This window comes from Sorex fumeus, unplaced genomic scaffold (assembly GCF_029834395.1).
Source record: "Sorex fumeus unplaced genomic scaffold, SorFum_2.1 ptg000012l, whole genome shotgun sequence".
Lineage (NCBI taxonomy): Eukaryota > Metazoa > Chordata > Mammalia > Eulipotyphla > Soricidae > Sorex > Sorex fumeus.
Window position 1 is genome coordinate 250,558 of NW_026606069.1, and position 16,707 is coordinate 267,264.

Consider the following 16,707-nt stretch of genomic DNA (forward strand, 5'->3'; position numbering starts at 1 on the left):
TTATCAGGGCATGCTCCTGGTTCTATGCTCTGGGATCACTCCTGTTGATGATCAGGAGGCCAAATGTGTGCCAGAGGGCCACATCCAGATTGGTACCACACAATTGGTACAGCAGCTGCTGTAGGGTGGGTGTGTTGGGCCACACCCTACCCTGTGTTTCTCTGATTACCCCTGGCAGATGATGAGGAACAGTAGGGTGTGGCCCTGAAACAAAAAGAAACACAAATTGACCTCTCCTATATAAGTAGCCTTAAATTCAAGTGCTCTAAGTCTTGGCTTCTAACTTGGGATTCTGTCTTGGAGAAGAGACCATCCTGGCTGGAAAAATGGCACCTCCGAGTTCCCAGGCCACAAGGGCTCATCAGCTGCAAGCGTTCCACAGCCTGAGGAGGAGATGGTGCTGCCTGGCTTCCCGGACATCGACAGCGTCATGAAGTTTGCTCTCAGGTCAGTGGAGGCAGTCATTAAGGCATCTGGGAGCCTGCCACAGTCTGGCCCAGAATATGATTTTTACCAAAGTTTTCCTGGCTTCCAAGCATTGTGTGAGACTCAAGGAGACAGGATGATTGAGTGCATGAGCAGAATGATGCAGTACTACGTGTGTCAGAGCGACATCAAGGACTGCAGGAAAGTGACGGACTTGGAAGACAAATTTGATTTATTGGTTGACGCCGATGACGCTATTCTGGATGGAGTGGACATTTTACTGGATGAAGCTTCAGGCATGAAGAAGCATCAGCAGCCCGTCCTCCCCATAGGATCACAAGCCCGCCAAATGATCATGTCCAGCTGGAACCGGAAGGTAGGAGAATCGGGCAAAAAAACAAAATCGGAACCCTTCCGGCTGCTTCACGTGAAGAACATCATCCCACAGCAGCTTAAATTCCGAGAGAAGATCGACAATTCCAACACCCCATTTGTTCCGAAGATCTTCATCAAGCCCAACACCCTGAAACCTCTCCCTCGGGCGCTGTCTAAGGAGAGTCGGGAGCACACCAAGAACCAATCAGAGTACCAGGATGTGCCACCGGGCCTGGTCCACTTCCTCCACCAGCAGCGGACCCAGCAGGTAGAGCAGGACGTGTTCGCACACCCCTATCAGTACGAACTGGATCACTTTACGCCCCCAGAGTGGGCGCTTCAGAAACCGCAGCCCCAAGCCTACAAGCCCCTGCAGGACACGGCCTGCCACTTGGTGACCTCGCTGGACCAACTCGTGCAACTCAACGCGACGCTCCTGGCCTGTTGGGAATTTGCGGTGGACTTGGAGCATCACTTTTACCGCAGCTTCCTGGGCCTGACCTGCCTGATGCAGATTTCCACGCGCACCGAAGACTTCATCATCGACACGCTGGAGCTGCGCAGCGACATGCACCTCCTCAACGAGAGCTTCACAGACCCTGCCATCGTGAAGGTCTTCCACGGCGCTAACTCCGACATAGAATGGCTGCAGAAGGACTTCGGGCTGTACGTGGTGAACATGTTCGACACGCAGCAGGCAGCGCGCCTTCTTCGTCTGGGCCGGCACTCCCTGGACCACTTGCTGAAACGCTACTGCAACGTGCAGGCGAACAAGCAGTATCAGCTGGCCGACAGGAGGATGCGCCCTTTGCCAGAGGAAATGCTCCACTATGCCCGCGAGGACACCCACTACCTGCTCTACATCTACGACTGCATGAGGCTGGAGCTGTGGGCTGCTGCCAGCGAGCAGCCCTCGAAGGCCCGGGTGGTGTGGCAGCGCAGTAGGGACATCTGCCTCCGGAAGTTCGCCAAACCCCTCTTCACGGATGAGTCCTACCTGAAGCTGTATGAAAAGCTGAAGACGCCTCTTAATGCACAGCAGCTGACAGCCTTCCGGCTGCTGTTCGCCTGGAGGGATAACCTGGCAAGGAGGGAGGATGAGAGTTGCTGCTATGTCTTGCCCAACCGCATGATGCTGAAGATCTCAGAAGAGCTGCCAGAGGAGCCCCAGGGCATCATTGCTTGCTGCACCCCCGTCCCGCCTCTGGTATGGCAACAACTAAACGAGCTGCATCTTCTCATCCAGAAGGCGCGAGGAACCCCTCTGTGCCAGTCGGAAGTTGCCACCGGGGTGAGGAGGAGAGCACTGCTGCCCCATCCTGAGAGCCTGGAAAGTGTTCTCGTTGGACCTCAAGAACACTCCCACGCTTGTTCGGGTGACTGCCCTGCCATACCCACCAATGGGTCCGTCCCGGACCAGACGCAGGCTGGCCTCTTCCCAGCCCAGCACGAAGAGAAGACCCTGGTGGCCACCAGCCGCTTCGTTGCCACGGCCGCGGACACCTTGTTTAACGAGGCAAGTGCAGAGCAAAAGAACAAAGCCCAGAAGAAAGTCCAGCCAGTGGTGCAGTCCTTGGAGAACCCATTCGGGATGCTTTTGCAGGCGCTCCAACACAACGCCCACATTTCCCAGGCAGCCAAGGCCGACCCTTCCTCCAGCATCAATGAAATCAGCGAGCGCTGTGAGCTGGCCAGCCAGGTGCAGGGACAGAAGGACTCTAAGGACACCGCCAGGAAGAGGGCAGCCCAGGAAACAGCAGCTGAAGACGAGGCCAAGGAAGGGTCTCAGACCCCCGCCCAGCCGGCTCTGTCGCTCAGCCAGCAGATCGCCCTGGAAAACGCTGCCAAGAAGAGAGAGCCAACAAGTGACCCCAGAGCCCCTGAACAGAAACTAGAGATGAAATGGTCCAAACTGGCTGAGAAGCCCAAGGACCCCAGGGAGGCGCGGGAGAAAGCTTCTACTTCCTTTGACTACCGCAAGCCAAACGTCCAGGCGTTTGCTGGAAACAGCAAGTCCCAACCGGCCTCCCAGTTTGACCCCGGTAAGCAGATCGTGGCTGGCAAGAAATGCTTCGCAGCCAAAGAACTCAAACAGATCGCGGGAAACAAAAGCATGTCCTTCGTGCCCCGGGATTTGGACAGAGGGTTCAGATGCAACTGGCCCAGGAGACCGTGTCCGCCAGACTTCCTGGTTCTTCCCGGGACCGGGAGGCAACGGCCTTGGGAAGGTTTTGTATACCATCCCAATTTTAACACTGTTAGAAATAATTGTTACTGGGAAAAAGAATAACTAAACTGGAGCTTGTGACCCCATGTGCGGTCACGTATTTGAATAGGTGGTGCTAAAGAATCTTTTTGCATTTGTTTTTCTTGTTTGTTTTTGGGTTATATCCAGCGGTTCTCATCATTTATGCCTGGGTCTGTACTCAGGAATTACACCGGGCAGGCTTGAGGGACCATGTGGGGTGCTGTGGATCAAACTGGGGCTGGCTGTGGGGACAAGGCAAATCCCTTAGTTGCTGTACTATTGCTTCACTCCAAAAATCTTAAAAAAAATTTGTTTTAGGATCAGAGAGTTGGTACATCACGGACAGTTCTTGTATTTTGGTTACAGGAATACCGTAAGGAGTGATTCCCAAGCACAAAGACAGGAGCAAGCCCTAAGCATTGCCAGGTACGGCTCAACCCTCCTGCCTACAGCAAATTAAATCAAAAATTGTTTTAAAATACATTTCTTAGTTCTGGAGATCAATGGATTGATGCTTTACACGGAGGAAAATTGAGTGTTGATTCGTGGCACCATATATTTCGTGAGCACTGTTAGATTAGTGCCCGGCACAGATCTAGGAATAACCCCTGAGCACCACTGGATGTACCCATTCCAAATTATTTGTGATTATTATCTGGAAATGTTTGAATTGTATACATATCCATATACATGTACACCTCTATATTTGAATTGTATATACATATTACTCAAGTTGCATAAAAACTTATTAGATAGAGGGACTAGAGTGGTAGTTGAAGCTTGCCTTAAAAACCTTAGTGTGAAATATTAGATTATTTTGGTTCTGCTTTGGGGCAGGGATTGGGGTTCAGGATGGGATGATGGGAAGATCATCAAAATATGATGATGGGAAGATGTAATGATGATGGGACTGGTGTTTGAATATTAAATGTAATAAGATATTGTGAACTACCTTATAAAATAATTTTTTTTAAAGCTTGCCTTGTATATGTCAGACCCGGGTGGTTCAATTTCTGGCACCCCATGGTGCCCCAGCACTGCAGGAGTGACCCCTGATCACAGAACCAAGAGTAACACTGACAAGTGTGGCCAAAAAGTAAAAACAAAATACCCCAAAACATATTGAGTGATGGTGGTGGTGAAGGCCAGACAACTGGTACAGCAGGTAAGGCATCTACTTTGCCCACGGCTGAACTAGATTCAATCCCCAGCACTATTTGTGGTCCTCCAGCACTTCAATGAATGATCTCTGAGACAGAGAGGAATAAGCCCTGAGCAAAGCTGGGTATAACTCAAAACAGAAAAGGAAAAAAGGAAGGCTGGAGCTTTGACTTGGGCATTTGCCTTGCACGTGGCCGACCTGGATTTGATCCCTGGCATCCCCTATTGTTCCCTGAGTACTGCCAGAAGTAATTCCTGAGTGCAGAGCCAGGAGTAACCCCTGAGCATTGCTGGACTGACCCCAAGAATCCAAAAAAAAAAATTAATAAATAAATAAAAATTAAAAAAATAAAAGAGAAGGAAATGGGGAGGGGAGTTATCAGAAGAAAAATTTTAAGGAACCTGCTATAGCTCTGACTAGAGGCAGCCAGAATGCAGTGATATTTCCAGATATTTCCAGAATCCCAGGGATGTTTTCAGGTGTGGGTAGAACACACAGCCCCTGGATCCCCCACAACACAGAGAGGAAACTCTGGCACAAGTAGTGCATGTTCCGTTACCATCATGTCCCACATTCCAGCTCCTTCGGCTAGAACTCCAGAGCCCAGAGGTTCAGCGGCCAGTCCTCCCCTTAGCCAGCCACAGGGTATCTGGTGACTGAAAGAACCAGGTACAGCATCCACCTCTCACCTGCTTCTCCATCATTTGGCCATGTAACCCTGTCCCACTCTTCTCTAGAGGAAAAGCTCCTGTTTTTTGCACAAGCCAGGGGTTACTCCTGGCTGTGTACTCAGGAATTCCTCCCGGAGGTGCTCTGGGGAACATATGGGATGCTGGGAATCAAACCCAGGTGTGCCTTGTGCAAGGCAAATGCTCTTACCCACTATAGGGCCCCCAGAGGATCTTGTTAACAGTGGGCCCAACCCTCTCTATCACCTCCCTCCTGTCTCTCCCAGTGAGGCGCTGTTCCTCTAGCCACGCAATCGTTATTCAGGGACTGAATTTCACTAAGCATTTAGTTGAAAACGTGTGGGTGAGAATCCAGTAACGTTCTCCATCCTTTGCATTGCTGGTATCCCCTGGTAGTCTTATCCCCTGATAGTCTTACTTAAAGCACAGTGACTCTTCGAGAAAATTCAGTAACTTTACTGAAGAACATGTTCTTCAGATGGGGCCATTGCTCAGTCCAGCTTGCTCTTTGGACCCACAGCGCTGACTGTTGCTCACAGGAGCTGGGCTGGGAGATGGCTGCTCTCAGCTGCCTACGGTAGGCCTAGAAGCACGGAATCAGGTCATTTACTGCCCAGCAAAGGGAAACTTAAATGAAGGGGATTGGGTTTCTCCAAATAAATTTATAAATTTGATGTATTTCTAACAGATGTTAAGAAGTCTGAGCACGTTACAAACATTTTTGTATAAAAATAGAGGTTCTGTAAAAAAAACTAATTCTGGGTAAAAATAATTGTACAAGCACCATTAGGATCCCTTTTAATAAGAATATACAGACAAGATGTGTTTTCCTTACCAGAGCGGTGCTAAGATAGGTTATTGCATTTTGGGGTGCAGTGGGGGTGGTTACACCCAGCGTGCTCAGGGTTTACTCCTGACTGTATTCAGGGATACTCCTGGTGGTGTTCCAGAGACCATATGTAACGCCAGTGAGTAAACCAGGGTCATTTAATTATAAAACAAACACCTTACAACTGCTTCAGCCGAACTGCATGTTCTTATTGGTTCAGGAATACAGAAATAAAACACTGTAATAAAGTATAGAATAAAAAAACACATACAGTTTATGTGGTTCTATCTCTTCTTCTAACCACATACATTCTATGATTGTTTTTGAACATCTTCATTAGAGGGCGCTCCTCATTTCATGCCACCTTTCCATTATTTCTCATCTCAGTACACAGTATAATCATATATACATATATATGTATATGTGTGTATGTACACGTGTGTTTGTTTGTGTATATGTGTTCTGTTTTTGAGCCGCGTTCGGCTCAGCCCTAGGGATAGCAAGCCTGGAATCAAACGCAGGCCTCACACACGCAGAGCAAGTGCTCTTCCAAATGAACTTCATCCCAACCCTTATTTTAATTTTTCTTTGCTTTGTTTACTTGGGGGACTTGGAGTTCCTCAAAAGTCTCTGCTATAGTGATGGGGGAGTCTGGTTTAGGGTAGAAACCCTGACCACCTGCATAGCCCCTTCTCCTGGCTCCTGAATCATCAGTTTCAGAAGCAAATCAGATTATTTTCATTTTCTGTGTAAAACTCTGATGGGTGCTATGTACACACAGTTCCAATTTCATTGAGCCTGGACAGAAATTTTATAAAAGAGTTCAACAGTTTTGAAGTTCCAGCTATTTTAACAAATACCACTGCTCCTAACACTAGGCAATGTTTCCTATGGCAGTCTTCAATGGTGAGATGGCATTTCAGAGCACCCCTCTGTCCCCCAATTTAATAGATTAAAAAAAGCTAATGATATACCACGAGGCTCTCCACACAACAGAAATACAAATTTCTGAGCAGACATATAGTGACTACCCTCAGCAGTAATCCGGTGATATAACTAACTCATCACAAATTTCCTTCCTAATAATAATAAAAATTAAAGAGTCTCCTCAGATCTATTTAGAAAGGATTGTGAGAACAGATGCACACTTTCTAGGGAAATATGTGTGCATATTCTTTTACATAACTTAAAAATATGAAGGGAAAACTTGGGTTAAGGAAAAAGTCACAGCTATGTACAATATGACACAGGCTTTTTTTTTTCTTTTTGGGTCACACCCAGCAATGCTCAGGGGTTACTGCTGGCTCATGCACTCAGGAATTGCTCCTGGTGGTGCTCGGGGGACCATATGTGATGCTGGAAATTGAACTTGTGTTGTCCATGTTGGCTGCGTGCAAGGCAAATGCCCTACCTGCTGTGCTATCGCTCCAGCCCTGACACAGGGTTTTAATGCACATCCAGTGGTGATGTTCGGGGAAAGGGGGTACATCGTTGGTGTTTCTGGAACCACATGATGGAAAGAGCATATAAAATATGTGCCTTTCCTTTTTCTCATGCTCGTATAGGCCCTCCCGTTGATCGTCGATTTGCTTGAGCGGCCCCAGTAATGTCTCCATTGGAGACTTTGTTGTTACTGTGTTTGGCATATCGAATACATCACGGGTAGCTTGCCAGGCTCTGCCGTGCGGGCGATATACTCTCGGTAGATTGCCGGGCTCTCCGAGAGGGGCAGAGGAATCGAACTCGGGTTGGGCATGCTGGCTTCGTGCAAGGCAAACGCCCTACCGCTGTGCTATCGTTCCAGCCCTTATAGTATGCCTGTATAATAGTTTTGAAATATAGTAGTTTGAAAAATACTAGTTTTGAAATATAGTAGTTTTGAAAACTACTATGCCCGGATAGTAGTTTTGAAGATGAGAAAGTATAATGAAGTGAGTAAGAAACTATACAAATGATCCCTGAAAATATAATTTTTCAGGTGAGGGGCTGGAGCGATAGCATAGCAGTAGGGCGTTTGCCTTGCACGCAGCCAACATGGCTGACCCTCGTTCGATTCTTCTGCCCCTCTCAGAGAGCCCGGCAAGGTACCGAGAGTATATCGCCCGCACGGCAGAACCTGGCAAGCTACCCGTGATGTATTCGATATGCCAAACACAGTAACCACAAAGTCTACAATGGAGACGTTACTGGGCCCGCTCAAGCAAATCGATGAACAACAGCAGGGCCTTTACCTTTACCTTTATAATGAAGTGAAATTGTAGGAGTATGGGAACCCGGAACTTTGAAATAGTTTATTGAGTTTCTCTTCTCAGCTTAAGTACATTATCATCAGTTTGAGGGGCAGGGAGGACACCTGGTGATGTTCAGGGGCTATTTCTGACTCAGCACTCAGGAATTGCTCCTGGAACCTTATGAGATGCCTTGGATCGAATTCAGGTTCCCAACATGCAGAGCAAGCGCCTTACCCGCTGTACAATTTCTCTGGTCCCAAGCACATTATCATATTTTAACACAAGGCTGCCCTCTACTGGTTGTTTTATTTGATTTTATTCCTACTTTGATCTTACTGTTACATCATTATCTAACAATAGCCATGAAGTTTTCTTTCCTCCTCCTCCTCCTCCTCCTCCTCCTCCTCCTCCTCCTCCTCCTCCTCCTCCTCTTCCTCTTCCTCCTCCTCCTAGTTTTTCTGTGCTAAGAGCAGAGCAGTGCTTGGGAGACTATGTGTTCCAGTATGCTCAGAATTTAGAAATTGGTTCCACTGTGCCATGAAAAAGACAGGAATTCTCAGGACACAGACGCTGGAGGGGGAGAGGAGCCAGATCTGTGGGGAGCCGCAGAAGTAACCTCTATCTAGGTCTAATAATTTTTCAGCGTCAGTAGGAAATATCTGGATAATCCAGCTTGTAGGAACGTCTGAGACTTCTCCCGAATGGAAAAGGATGGTGTAAGAGTGAGCATAGAGAAATGGCAGAAAACCAAGCAAGAGAGTACAGTTGTGCCAGTTCCTGTAGCAGTATGGAAGATGCTCTTGAAGCGAAGAGAACAGAAAGCCTGAGTGGTCTCTAGACCACAGGTGGTCCATAGTGTCCTTCAGCACGACAGACATACAGCACAGCACAGAAGGTCCCTCCCTGACCTCTGCACAATCTCCCCATCTTCTCCATGGCCTGGTGGACAGCAAACAGTTCACAAAGAATAGGCCAGATACAGGATATATAGATTCGATACAAATATTTTTCTTCTAAAAGATATATTGATTGGTATAATCAGTGGTTAATGCATTTTTTAAAAAGTTACGTATTGTTATTTACTAATTGCTTCTGTGACCCTATACTATTACTGCTCCAGCAACCTGATGAAACTTGCTCTCGCTCTGTTCTTATTGTACCTGTGTGATTTACAACCTAGAAGTCCTGCCTCTAATTTTCCCACCTCATGAGAAAACATCTGGTCATACTTCAATACCATGCAGTTTTATTTCAGGTTAAAATTAGGTGTTCCATACGTATATATGTATATATATATGTATATATATATATATATATAAATCTACCCTCCTGGTTTGTAATTCAATGTACAGAAAGAGATTGATATGAAAGAAAATTTTCACTGTGATGATGTGTACAGGGCTGGATCGATAGCTCAGTGGGTAGGACCTTTGCACAATTAGTTTTATGAGTTCGATTCCTCCACCTTCAATTCCTCCGCCCCTTCAAAATGTCACTGTCACTGTTCTCCCATTGTTCATGAATTTGCTCCAGCGGGCCCAGTAACATTGTGACACTTGTTACTGTGTTTGGCATATTGAATACATCACAGGTAGCTTGCTGGGATCTCCAAGAGTGGCGGAGGAATCGAACTTGGGTCGGTCATGTTGGCTGCGTGCAAGGCAAACGCCCTGCCCACCATGCTATCGCTCCAGCCCACAGATGTGCACAGAGGGGAGAAAGTCTGAATTTAGAGAGATTATGGTGATGGAATGTCTAAGATAAGAAAGAAGAGAAAGACCTAAGGAAGGAGATGAATGTCAGAGGGAGTTTGTTTGAAATTATAGATAAAACAACATAGAGGCAGGGCAGGGAGGGGCAGGAGGGAAACTGGGACCTTGCTGGTGGGAAATGTACAATGGTGAAGGGAGAGATGTTGGAACTTTGTATGACTGAAACCCAATCAATCATGAACAACTTTGTAACTGCATCTCATAGTGATTCAATTAAAAAAGTTTAAAACTGCATTCAAATATCATGATGTTTGATAGATGTCAAACTGAGAAAGTGAATGTAGAACTGACACTGAGCAGTCTATGGTGGGTTTGATGCAGGATAAAGAGAGATGATTTGGGGCTGGAGCAATAGCACAGCGGGTAGGGTGTTTGCCTTGCACTTGGCCGACCCAGGTTCGATTCCCAGCATCCCATATGGTTCCCCAAGCACCGCCAGGAGTAATTCCTGAGTGCTGAGTGCAGAACCAGGAGTAACCCCTGAGCATGTGTTGGGTGTGACCCAAAAAGCAAAAAAAAAAAAAAATAAGAGAGACAGATGATTTCATACTGGTGAACGGCTGGGAGGGACCTGGACCCATTCTAAACCTTAGGGCAGGCTGCTGTGCGAACTCTGTAGGAATGGTGAGTGCTAGTGCCAGACCACAGGGCTGTCTTTCTAAAGTATTCATGCCTCTCTTCAAGTCTGAAACCCACGTTAATTTAAATAGTTATTTCATGGATTGAAGAGATACCTCAATGAATGGGACTAAGTGCATATAGTTGCTTGCAAGAGATCTAGGAGTGATTTCACAACAATAGAGTCATCCAAAGAACACAAGAACTAGACAGAAGAATGTACTGAAAATGAGGAGGAAAAAAAAATCTGTCTCCAGAAAAAAATATCGTCATGTTTTCTGAAAATGTCTTAGAATATCAAAGACAATGAGATGTTAGATTCTGCCTGATAGACTGGTGATACATAAGTGCTGCGCCATTTTCAGAAATATTCAGGAGCTTACAATCTCAGGTTGATAATGGGATTTGATGCTGGCATTAGTTTTAGTGATAGAAACTCTTTGCAGAATTAGCCTAATGTTCTTTGTCTTCTAAATTCAGAGACAAAATATAGATGAAAAATGCATCGGAGGACCTGGAGGGCCCTCCTAGCACACTGGGAGGGAGGGGGCATTTGCCTTGCACTCAGCAAACCCAGGTTCAATCCCTAGCATCCCACACGGTCCCCCGCGCGACACCAGGAGTAATTCCTGAGTTCAGAGCCAGGAATAGCCCCTGAGCATCACTGGGTGTGACAGAAAAAGCAAAATAAAATAAAATAAAATGCATCTGAGTGTTTTAAGCATTACATATGTGACATCCTTTATGTCTTGTGTACTTTATTTGTGAAGATAATCAAGAAGTTGATGCTGTATAGATATAAAGATGCAAATTACAGAGATAACTTTGCATTAAATTACAAAACCATTGTGTTTACTTTCATGAATACAAAAATTCCTTTCATAATGGTGGTATTCCCTACAGTTTCTAGCATTAGTTTCAGATAAGAGTGAAGAGATTGAACACCACTCTACTGGAATTATTTCATTGATTTTTTTGAAGGCTGTCATAGCTTTCTTTCCTTGTGATGATCATCTCAAATGGTTACCAGTTTTGTATATATGTCAAGACAATGGAACTATAAATATCTCTATTGGAGATTCTAGATTTGTCTATAATAATTCAAACTAAAGTTTAATAAAGAGAAAACTGATCAATAAACTATAAAATAATTTAGATATCAAGTTTCTATTCCCTGATATTGTTGGGAAAGGGAACAACGAGGAGAACTTTGGGAAATGATGTTTCAGTGAACTCTGGGCACACAAGACAAGTGGAGGAGCTGGGAATGCCAGAAGTGCCCACGGCCACCAACACAACTTACCTTTACGGTGACCACTTCAGTGTCTGACCATAGGGACAGGTAGCTGGAGCCTCTGACACTGGTGGTGCAGAATTGGAAGAGACTAGTAAGGAAAAGGTTTGGTCATTGTTCATTTTTGTTTGGTGCATCAGACAGTGCTGAGGCAGACACTTTTCTAAATGCTCTATGGTATTAAAATATAAAGATTAACTCTCAATAGGAAGAAAACAAAATGTGAGGATGGAGAGGTAGCTCAGCATTTCTTTTTACTCTCTCTCCTTTTGTGAATTATGATTTATAATACAGGTACTAAGAGGTAATTGTGTTCAGGACATTCAGTATTTTTATTAGGAAGATAAGGCTGGAGTGGTGTTTTTTTTTCCTTTTTGTGTTACACCTGGCAATGCACAGGAGTTACTCCTGGCTCTGTGCTCAGGAATTACACCTGGATGTACTCATTTCATCTCCTGCCCTAGTAGGCCTGACCTCAGATTCTGTAAGCTTCCCATCCCGCGTCTTGCATGAACTGGTAAGCGCCCCTCACCCCACAAGCCACAGTCAGTCCCTATTCTCCTCTCCAGTTGTTCTAGACAAGCCCCCAAACCAGAGTCCCCTATCTGCAGCTCCTCTGGTCTTCAGGAAGGCAAGAAATGTGACAGGGAAGAGGCCAATTTCATAGGAGCCCAAAGGAGGAGAAGCGCCCTCCCCCACTTACTTATGGGGTGTTTAAGGAGTAGCAGGTGTTGATAATCATTCAACAGCCCCAGAAGAAAGATCTCCCCTAGAAATGGAAGTCCAGTCCTCACGATGAAGGGACAATCCTAGGTTTTACTGCCATGAGGAGGAAAACATGAAATGGGGCAAAATAAAGAGAGGTTCTCTAGCATGGCATTAGTCCTTGTACTCCACGCTCTCCCCTGGGTTCTTTCTGTGTGACATTTTGTGTGTTTTTTTAAAAGACTTCGTATTATTTTTCAAAAGACTACTGCATCTGACCTTCAGTTTTACTTTTGGTGGTAAACCAGGGTAAAGCGATCACTTTAATATTTTGCTTCAGTTAAGCAACTGTAACATATTAACTCTAATGCCTTCTTCATAAATTTGAACACAAAAATGGATGCTATCACTTCCACCCAAAATCTTTGATATCCATGCAACCACACCATACACAGATGAATAAATTTTTGTCCTTCAATGGAGGGAGGGAAATGTACCTGCCACAGAAGCAGGCTGGGGGTGGGAGGAAAATCAGAGAGATGGGGGGAAGGTAGTGAGCACTGGTGAAGGCATTGTTGGAACAATATATGCCTTCTCATGTTTTTTTTTTTCTTTTTTGGGTCACACCTGGGTGTTGCACAGGGGTTACTTCTGGCTCTGCACTCAGGAATTACTCCTGGCGGTGCTCGGGGGACCATATGGGATGCTGGGAATCGAACTTGGGTATGCCCCGTGCAAGGCAAATGCCCTACCCACTGTCCTATCGCTCCACGTCTTGGAAGAAAAGCTTTTTAACAGGTTATAAAACCACTGGAAGATATTTCCTCTTGCTTCTTTTGACCTCTCTTTCCCCAGGTATGTCCTGTAAAAAAACAAATAATAACAGAACCAGAACATGGTGGGGATTTCCTTTAACGCCCCACCAATCCACAGTGATTAGGAAAAAAAAGATCAAGAAAATTTTGAGGTCAAGACAGAGACATTCACAGTTCTGTGGATGATGTAGGAGAAAACTTTGACATGCCAACCACTATTCATCCCATAGCTTGAAGGAAGCCAGAATGTTTTATTTATCTGTTTGTTTGCCTGTTAGAGGAAAAATAATTCCAAGCCTTGCAGGTAGCCTAAAGATTCTGAGAATGAGCAACTTTTGTTCTGAGTTTAGCTGTACCTGGGGTTACTCAACGCTCTGTGCTCAAGGGACACTCCTAGCAGTGCTTGGGGGACCATATGCAGTGGAATTGAATCTCAGTGGAGAAGGAGAAACTTATAAATTCAGTTGCACTTTCAGAAAGGAAGATTGAACTTGAAACACAGTCTGGTACTACTATTTCTTTCTCAACCAGGATGGGATTAAGAAACATGAGAAGGTGGGGCTGGAGTGATAGCACAGCTGGTAGGGCGTTTTTTTGTTTGTTTGTTTGTTTTTTTGTTTTGCCTTTTTGGGCGTTTGCCTTGCAGGGCCACCAACCCGGGTTCGATTTCCAGCATTCCATATGGTCCCCCGAGCACAGAGCACCGCCAGGGGTAATTCCTGAGTGCAGAGACAGGAGTAACCCCTGTGAAACACCCAGGTGTGACCCAAAAAAGAAAAAAAAAGAAAGAAAGAAAGAAATATGAGAAGGATAAAGGTAGGAAATTCACTGTGGAGATTGGATTTTCAGGATTAGTGGCCTACCTCTTGCCCCCTGGCTAAATACTACTTAATCCCTACTTTCAGAGTATCCTATCAGGGTTAATTCAGCTCCCTTCCTTCTGACTGGTCTTTTCTTTAAAGCCCCACCCATCCAACAGAATATAAAAACAGGTCAATCACAGGACAGAGCGGCAGGCCGACTTCCAGTCCTTCGGGGAGAGTCAGCTCAACACCAGCACCAAGGACTCAGCCAGACCAGGGTCACCGATCCAGGTAATAACCAATAAGGACTGTAGGTTTACGGGAGGCAGAGGGAGAGCATAATTTCCATTCCTAGTGTCTGTTCTATGGAGAACACTATTTTTATTGGAGGAAATACTTCATAGAGGATCTGATATCTGTTTCCTTATATGAAGTCCTATACCTTAGCACCTATCTTCCTGGATTACGTTGAGTCGTCTCCCCATCTCCAGGACTTTGGTCACAGCTGGGGATTGTCACTAAATAATCAGGGTTCTATTCCACAAAGCCTTACAGAGTTGGCTATCTATGAGTGATTATGGAGAAGGAGAATCTGGTTGCGTTGAAGACGGTGAACAGGGCACTGGAAAGCTCGTTCTCCTACTTCCTTGGGAGGGTCTTATCTTCCTCAGAACACATCAACTCTTTTAAAGCTGTAGATATTGCTGGCCAAGAGAGTTGTTGAGCTCGACTTCCCTTCATATCCACATTTATTCATGACGGGCTGCTCCTTGTGACTTGAGTCACTGGACAACAGTGGATCAGGCAGTATGATAAGTCATCAGAGAGGGACCCTCACTGAGAAAGACATTGGGTATACGATACAGTTCTGAAGGTGTAACTTGTTTTGACAGGAAACTGCCTGAGGAGTCCCAAATTCAGACAGTGCCCACGCTAACCCAGTCCTGCCCTTCCCACACCTGAGGATGGAAGAGGTGTCAGCAGTCCTGGCCAAAATCCAGCCAAAATGCTTCTGTCCCGTCTGCCTGGACTACCTCAAGGACCCTGTCACCATCGACTGCGGCCACAACTTCTGTGACTCCTGCATCCGCATGTCATGGAAGGACCTGCAGGACACATTCCCTTGTCGCGTGTGCCAGCTGGTCCGCCAGGAGATGCGTGTCAGTGCCAACGCCCAGCTGGGCAGGCTGGTGGGCCTGGCCAAACGCCTGTACAGCTCCAGGAGCAGCAAGATGGCATGGGGAGAGGAGCACAGGCATGAAGACCACAGGCAGGGGATGAGCCTCTTCTGCGAGGATGATCAGGAGCTGCTATGTCCCCTGTTTGCCCGGTGTCTTGATCTTCAGAGTTCTGTGGAAGAGGCCGCATCCTATCACAGACAGAGGCTCAACAGGTACATCAAGTCCCTGAAGAAGCGGTTGGCAAAGGTGCAGAAGCTAAAAGTCACCCATGATAGAAAGATCCTTCAACTGACCGAGGAGGCCAGAATGCTTAAGAGTCAGCTGGCCTCAGAATTTGAGCTGCTCACCCAGTTTGTGGAGCATGAGCAAGAGGCAGCTCTCCGCAGGCTGGCAGAAGAGGAGAAACGCCTGCAGCAGCAGCTCAGGGCCAACCTGGAGGCCTACTCAGACCACATCTGGGCGCAGAAAGACCTCAGACGGGAGGTGGCGGAGCGGAGCGTGATGTCCGAGGAGATGGTGCTGAGGGGGGTGAGGGGCCTGCAGCAGCGCTGGGCAGGCCTGCAGCCCCTGGCCGTGCAGCCCCTGCACTTCAGGCCAGCGGCCTACAGCCTCCCTCCTCTGTGCTCGGCGCTCAGCAGCATCATCCGGAGATTCCGAAAGAGCATCAGCCTGGACCCCCACACAGCCCATCCCAGCCTGCGTGTGTCTAAAGATAAAAAGTCTGTGACCTGGGTGAGGAAAAATCTCAACCGTGCTGGAAATCCCGGGCCATAGGAAGATGCTGCCGAGCTGGTGGTCCTGGGCCGGGAGGGCTTCGCGTCTGGCCGCCACTACTGGGAGGTGCAGGTGGGCGCCAAGCCCGAGTGGGCCGTGGGCGTGTGCAGCATGGCCCCTTCGGCCCAGGCCTCGCGTCCCCTGGCGGCTCCCAAGAGATGCTGGACACTGCAGCTGAAGGACGGCGACTACCTGGCCGTGAGCATGAGTGCGAGGGCCGTGCCTCTGGCTCTCAGGGACCAGCCCGCGGCCATTGGCATTTACCTGGACTGGGAGCTGGGCCAGCTTTCCTTCTACAACGCCGCCGACAGGTCTCACCTGCACTTGTTCAACGAGCCCTTTGCTCAAGAGCTCAAGCCGTACTTCCGCGTGGGGCGCGACTGTGCCCCTCTCTCTGTGGGGGCGGGCAGGGCTTAGGGGGTTGATCCCTATTTCTGCTTTCTTCCTGTAATTAATTTATAGAGTAGGTTGTGGATTATTCAGTGATCACTGTGTTTTATTTAATTCACTTGTCATCGAATCTGGCACAATATTTTGAAAAGTATTTATTTCACTTTCAGGGAAGAAGAGCATTGTTTTCCTCTGTATATTGCCCCTTGTTTCTTTCTTTCTTTCTTTCTTTCTTTTTTTTTTTTTCCGGTGGGATGGTGGTATGGTTGGGTGGTAGATCCCAGCCATGAGTGTTCAGATGTACTACCTGGAGATGGTCCTAAGACTTCTTTTGTTATGTCCCATGCAGGATTATATAAATTTATTTTTCTGTGGCTCAACCATGCGTGCTCACC

General features: G+C 46.9%; 2 protein-coding genes across 2 annotated transcripts; both read left to right on the forward strand.

The window, feature by feature from the left end:
* Positions 1-326: 326 nt before the first annotated feature.
* On the forward strand, positions 327-3,091 carry LOC130020430 (exosome component 10-like). The gene is given in 2 exon segments (XM_056111042.1): positions 327-345; positions 348-3,091. Coding segments are annotated over 2 exon segments (2,763 nt in total).
* An 11,841-nt stretch (positions 3,092-14,932) lies between these two features.
* LOC130020431 (tripartite motif-containing protein 75-like) lies at positions 14,933-16,339 on the forward strand. The gene is made up of 2 exons (XM_056111043.1): positions 14,933-15,880; positions 15,923-16,339. The coding sequence occupies exons 1-2, from the start codon at positions 14,933-14,935 to the stop codon at positions 16,337-16,339; spliced, it is 1,365 nt and encodes a 454-aa protein (XP_055967018.1).
* Positions 16,340-16,707: the final 368 nt, after the last annotated feature.